Source organism: Eschrichtius robustus, chromosome 14, assembly GCF_028021215.1.
Source record: "Eschrichtius robustus isolate mEscRob2 chromosome 14, mEscRob2.pri, whole genome shotgun sequence".
NCBI lineage: Eukaryota > Metazoa > Chordata > Mammalia > Artiodactyla > Eschrichtiidae > Eschrichtius > Eschrichtius robustus.
The window spans coordinates 99,889,982-99,895,981 of record NC_090837.1 but is presented as its reverse complement, the minus strand read 5'-3'; the positions used below and the strand labels follow the sequence as shown (position 1 = coordinate 99,895,981).

Below are 6,000 nucleotides of genomic sequence, written 5' to 3'. Positions count from 1 at the left end.
AAACTGCCCTGGCCCTCTGCAAACTTCCGAACGCCGCTCTTCAGGGACCCGCCCCGGCTCAGGATGGGGAGCCCCACAGACCCGGGCAGACCATGAACGGTAGAAGGACCCCTGGAATCACGGGGCGCTCGGACCCTGCCTGAGTCCCCACGAGGGGGGCGTCCCCAGGCCTCGCGCTGACCCTCGGGGCGGCGACAGGATCCGGTCCCCTGCTCCCCTTGGCGGCGCGCCGCGTCTACAAGGCCACTCGCCGCGGGACAGATGGCGCCGGGTCCACGTGGGCCCCTGGCCCAGAAGGAGCGGCCCCGCCAGGCAGCGATTTCCTAACCCGGGCCGGGTGGGCCCACGGAGCGCCCTGGCCACGACCCGCGACCCCCGGCTTCGCCCCGGGTCCCGCCCCCACCTCCCCGCCCACCGGCGCGCTCTAGGACCCCGCGGCGCCCGCCCCTCCGCCCGGCGTGGGCGGGGCCACGTATTGTGACGTCACGCCGAGGCGGGGCCCGGCGCTTGGACAGACAGAAGGACGGTGGACTGGCCGCTGGGAGCCGGCAGCGCGGGTGAGCCCGGCGGGGTCAGCAGCGCGCGTGGACGCGAGCGCCGCTCTGGGCTGAGCGTCCACCCCGGGCCGGGCCCCCTGGGCAGTGTGTTCCCTCTTCCCCCCTCCTCCCATCCCTCCGACCCCCAGGCTGTGCGACCCCCTCCCCCGGAACCGATCCCCCACCCCGGACTGAAAGTCCACCCCGGGCCGGCGCCCCGGAGGAGGGGGTTGTGCCCCGGCCGCGAGCCCGGCGGTGCGCCCTCCATTGGGCGTGGAGGCCCGGCCCGAGTGCTTTACCGCTTTCCCTCTCTCGCCAGGCCCCGCGACGGAGGACGGCCCAGGGCCAGCGGCGGCATGTGAGGGTGACAGCGCGCGCGCCAGGAGCCCGAGAACGCGGAGCGCGCGTGGGCCAGGTGGACGTCAGCCTGCCGGCGGGGCCGCCGGGCGCTCGGGATGGACGCAGAAGGCCTGGGTTGGCTTTTGGTCCCGCTGCACCAGCTGGTTTCCTGGGGGGCAGCTGGGGCCATGGTCTTCGGAGGGGTGGTGCCGTACATCCCGCAGTACAGGGACATCCGGAGGACTCAGAACGCCGAGGGATTCTCGACCTACGTGTGTCTGGTGCTCCTGGTGGCCAATATCTTACGAATCCTCTTCTGGTAGGTTGAGGGCTTTCTTACTGTGGGGTGCTGCCAGGGAGATGGCTTTCTCCTTTTCTGGGTGAGGCCGGGGGGGCGGAAATGTCTGCACTTCCTGGCAAGCAGCTGGTGAAATGGATGAGACTTTTTCCCAGGGAAAATGGTGGGATTGAAGTGGAGAATCTCACATAATCTCGGATCTGCGTCTTCATTTTCGGTGGCTCGTACATGTACTGGATTCTTGCCCAGGGCCTTTTCTGTGGGGCTGCGTCCTAGGATTGGGTCCATGCCCTTAGGAATTTGGGTGAGGTTTGGGGGTAGTGGAGAGAAAACGAAGGGAATTAATGAATACCAGTAACAGAAGGTGGTCAGCATAGGAAGGACAAACCACTGGCCAGTAAAGGCTCTCAGGAGGGAACCAGACAGGAAGGCGTGCCCGGGGGGTGGTCTGCCTTGAAGGGTGGTCCCTTCCTGCCTTCCGCGTTGTGTGTGCGTGGGTTTTTTGTTTGTTTGTTTGTTTTACCAGTGAGTCAACTTTCTGGCTAATACTTAAGAGACTATTTTTTCTTGCTCCTCCCAGCCCAACTTCCTCTTATTATCATTTGCATTCTGGTCAGGAGCTTGAAGTTAATTTTAACAGTTGTTGAAGCCAGACATAATCGGGAGGGTACATTTTCAGAGGAAGTGAAAAGAGGTCTCTCAGCCTCACTGTAAGGCCAAAAAAGCCTGGAACTTTCCTTCCTTCTAGACGGTCCCAGGCCCCTCTGTGAGCACAGACAGGACAGCCTGGGACCGGGCAGCTGGCTCCTTCTTTTGACTTTTTGGAGTAATCGTGCTTTCTTGCTAGTTGAGTTTAAGTCAGCCTTACTGAGGCATGATTTACAGGGAAGAAAATCGCCCGTTGCACATGTGCAGTTTGATGAGTTTTGGCAGATGTCCCCTCTGCGGTCATCAGGGTGTGAGCCCCCTGCGTCCAGAAGTTCTCTGCTCCTTCACCTTCTGTCCACCTGGCCTGAGGCAGCCCTTGGTCACTCTCACCGTGTTTTTGCTCGGTCTGCGGTTTTAAAAGGTGAGCTGGTGAGCCGACCCCTTCTCCTGGAAGAATTTGTCACACCATGAGCCCTGTCTCTGGGCCAGTCCGCTTCTGAGGGAGGGGTCAGAGGGCGCTTATCTTTTAACTTGTTTAGCCCAAGTTGAAAAACTGCATTTGAAGACTCCTCCTTTCCCTGTGGCTGAGGATGGCACTCGCCGGCTGCAGCAAGACTGTCCCCTTCCCTCTCTCAGCTGCCCCTCACTAGGTCTAAGGTTGCACAGAAGCAGGTCCCAAGCTGTAATCTTGTGTGACACTGCTGTCAACCGTGAGCACCCTGGGTGTGGCCCCCCGGAGCTCCCAGCCCAGGCCCGGGGCGTTAGGTCGGGAAGCAGCGTTTCCTTTAGGCAGTGGCAAGTTTTCTCGAAGGAGTGGAGGAGGATTGGCTGAGGGTGCCTTTCTTACGGGAAGTAGTTCCTTTGAGAGGTCTTCCCCCAGGCATGCTTATCATTCAGAACTGCAAAAAGAAAATAGGATATCTAATCTACCTCTAACTATCTGTTTTGGAGAAATCAGAAATTAAACCAGTTTCTTGAATGCCATCTCGTCAGTGTTTCTGGGTTTAACAAGCAAGCTATTTGATGCGTTGGGACTGGGAGTTCTCTCTCCATTGCAGGGCCTGAGCCTTTGAGAAAGAAAGAGTCTTTGGTGGAATTCTGAACTTTGTCCACTGGCACGTCTGTTTCTGCACATCTGATTGCCCCTTTCCCACAGCGTCAGCTGCCTGAGCTGTCCTGGGTCCCTCTGTGGGTTCAGTGGCTGCCGTGGGAACACACAGGGCTGCCTTCAGCCAGGATTCCTGAAGACTGTGGGACCCTATGGGAGGAAGGGAGGGCTGGCAGGGGTCTCTCCTCCAGGATCCCTCTGACCTGGGGTTGTGCTTTCCCTGTATTTCACACCTGGCAGTACTTTGTAGTTCATGTGGTGAAGCCCAGCAGACAGGCCGGGCTCCGTCTACGACTTGTAACAAATACACACGTCTCTGCCCACGTGGTCCCAAGGCCCCACTGCTCTGAGGGTGATGCCCGTGCTCCCTTTCCTTCCTTTCTCTGGAGCCTCCGAAGCCCCTACTCCTGGGTCCCCTAGGAGCCCGTTTGATTTAATAGGTCTTTGAGGGTTTCCCAGGAGCCAGACACTGGGCAGATGCTGCAGGGTTAACGCTTCAGCAGAAGTGCTGTATGGAACGTGCCAGACACGTGTGTTTGGGTGATGGGTGGTGGGGAGGGAGAGAGCACGGGCTGGGAGCTGTGGTCGGCGCCGGGTGGGACAAGAGCAGTGACGGACTAGAGAAAGTGAAGAGTACGTTTCCCAAGGCTGGCTGGGAATGCGGTCTTCGGAAGGACTCCAGTCTGCCTGGGAAGCCGCCCGGGGGAATGTGTGGTGTGAGGCACGTGAGCAGCTCTGCAGTGCTGGGGGTCGGGGGCGGGGCGGGGGAAGGCTGACCACACTAGAGAAACCCGGCGTTTCTGTAACTCACGGAACTCTAATGCCTTTATTTCTCGCGATTCTTCCCATCCTTTTGCAGAACCGGCATTGAGCAGATCATACAAAATGCTGACATGCAGGATTTGGCCTTTGTGGTGTCGGAAGCCGGAAGCCGGAGGGCAGAGTGATTGTGTAAATGAGAAGGGGAGGGAGGGGGCCGGGGTGCAAGGCCGGTGCTGCAGGGCCTTCTGGCCCAGGGCCTGAGGCATTCACAGAGCTAGTTCTCCAGCCCCATCCCTATCTGATCAGAGACATGGTGACGCTGTACCGGAGACGTGGTGACATTGTATTGCAGATGTAGTAAAATTGTATCGGAGATGTGGTGACACTGCACTAGAGGGCTAGTGACAATCTGCTACTCGAGAAGCCAGTCAGGGAAGTAGATACACAGCTTCTCTTCCAGTCGGGCTTTTCTCTGCTACTTTGAAGACGCGTAGAAGGTGTTCCTTGTGGGAGCTTCTGCTCGAGCTCGGTGAGGCGGTGCACCTTCTCTGCCGCGTGCGTCTCCCTGGGAGCGAAATGTGTGCCTGCGCCGGTGGACCGCGCTTCCACTGGCTGCAGCAGGCAGCAGGCCACACTCTCGTCTGCTGGGCTGTCCTATCCTCTGCAGCAGACCAGGCTTTGCCAGCCGCATTCTCGGGGCAGGGGAGGAAGAGGTGCCCCGCGACACCTCTGCCAGCACAGACTATTAGCATTAAAGGCAGAAGCTTCACTAACTTGATAAGTAAAAAATAGTGTCTTTCTATTTTAATTGGCTTTTAAAAATCACAAATGATGTTGAACTTTGTTTCATATTTGTTTTGTCTCTTGTATATCTGCTGTGGAAAGTTGTGCTTTTTGAAATTTTGTGCCTTGTTCAGCCTGTCTTCACCCTAAAAGCAGTTTAATGTCCACTCTGCCTCCCTTACTTCACTGTAAATGTCTCATTCTTTACTGTAAATACTGAATTTACCTAGATTTGATTTCTGGTGTGTGGTATAAGTGGAAGCACAAACCTTCATTCCCCCCCTCGCCCCAGTTTTCCTAGTCACTCATTGTCTCTGTTGAACAGTTAAAAAAATGGAGGTGGCGTTTATTACATACAGGCCCAAATCCCACGTCTTCAGCCTTACATCTAACTGGAAATGAGCTTGGTCCCTAGACTGACCGACTTTTTGTGATGCCCACCCGCTCCAGTCTCCCCAGCCTGATGCAGAGCCTTCTCCGTCTTCTCCTCTGGATTATCTGTTGATTAGTCAGCCCCCCGGGGTCAGTCAGGTAACCAGTGGGGACTAGTTCCTAGAACTGCTAGAAACGTCCTCAAGCAGCTGTAGGGTTATGTCCGCACTTTACAGAAGAGATGAAGCCCGGAGGTGGTGGGGCACAGCGAGAAGGCCGGGGGGCAGCGTGGTCCCCAGAGCCAGCCTGTGGCAGAGCGTGTGTGTGGCCCCATCAGCCCGCTGTCAGTGGCCCTCTCCTTATAGGGGCGGGTGTGAGAGCGAGGCCAGGGGAGGTGGGCCGGGCCGTGTCTCCGTGTCTCCTGGTTTCCAGGAGAAGCTGGAGGTCAGACTGCCATCCAAGACCTCCCAGCTGTGACCTGTCGGCCACTAACTCAGGTTTGGGAGGCCCCGTCAGGCCGCGCCGCAGCAGGTGCCAGCGGGATCTCTGCTCCAGAGCAGCCAGGCTAGAATGGGGGCCTGGGCTTTGAAGGGTGCTGTGCCCAGGCCTCGCCTTAGAGGTGACAGTTCTGCAGGCTAGTCCTGTGATGCTGGTGGCCACGTTTGAGGCCCCAGCTGGTGTGTGGAGGGCGGTGCTGTGGTCAGCCCCTGGAGTCTGGGGTCTTCTGATGGGCCCAGCGGGTGCCAGTCACTGGACTGTGGCTCTGGCCTCCAGGAAGTTTTGGCCGAGTTGCTAAAATGCTGAACACACTGGAAAAAAGTCAGCAGGAAGGCCTTGGGGCCTGTGGCTGGGAGGGCTGGGCGGGCTGGGGCTCGGAGAAGAGAGTGGACATGGAGGCCTCCGTGCCGGTCAGCCAGGCCTGGGTCGGGCATCAGGGCCTGAGGTTGGCAGCGGGGACCGTGCCCTGCCTGCCGCCTCCTCTTCTCCGGTGAGGGCTCGGTGGTCCGGCCCCCCACTGCTCTGCTCACACTGGGGGCCGTGCTGGCCTGGAGACCCCACTCCCCACGGCCAGGGGGCAGGGCTGCCGTCGGTCTCCAGACTCTGGAACGAGCCCTGGGGAGGCAGGTGTTCCAGAACCTGGGCTTCTCACCTGG

At 58.8% G+C, this 6,000-nt stretch overlaps 1 protein-coding gene across 3 annotated transcripts in view; it reads left to right on the top strand.

The window, feature by feature from the left end:
* The first annotated feature begins 891 nt into the window (after positions 1–891).
* SLC66A2 (solute carrier family 66 member 2) overlaps positions 892–6,000 on the top strand; it is a 48,100-nt gene continuing 42,991 nt past the window's right edge. For all 3 annotated transcript variants that reach the window (XM_068563531.1, XM_068563530.1, XM_068563532.1), the window contains exon 1: positions 892–1,194. In XM_068563531.1, coding sequence (XP_068419632.1) covers positions 992–1,194 — 203 coding nt within the window. In that variant the 5' untranslated portion in view covers positions 892–991. The remainder of the gene's footprint in view (positions 1,195–6,000) is intronic.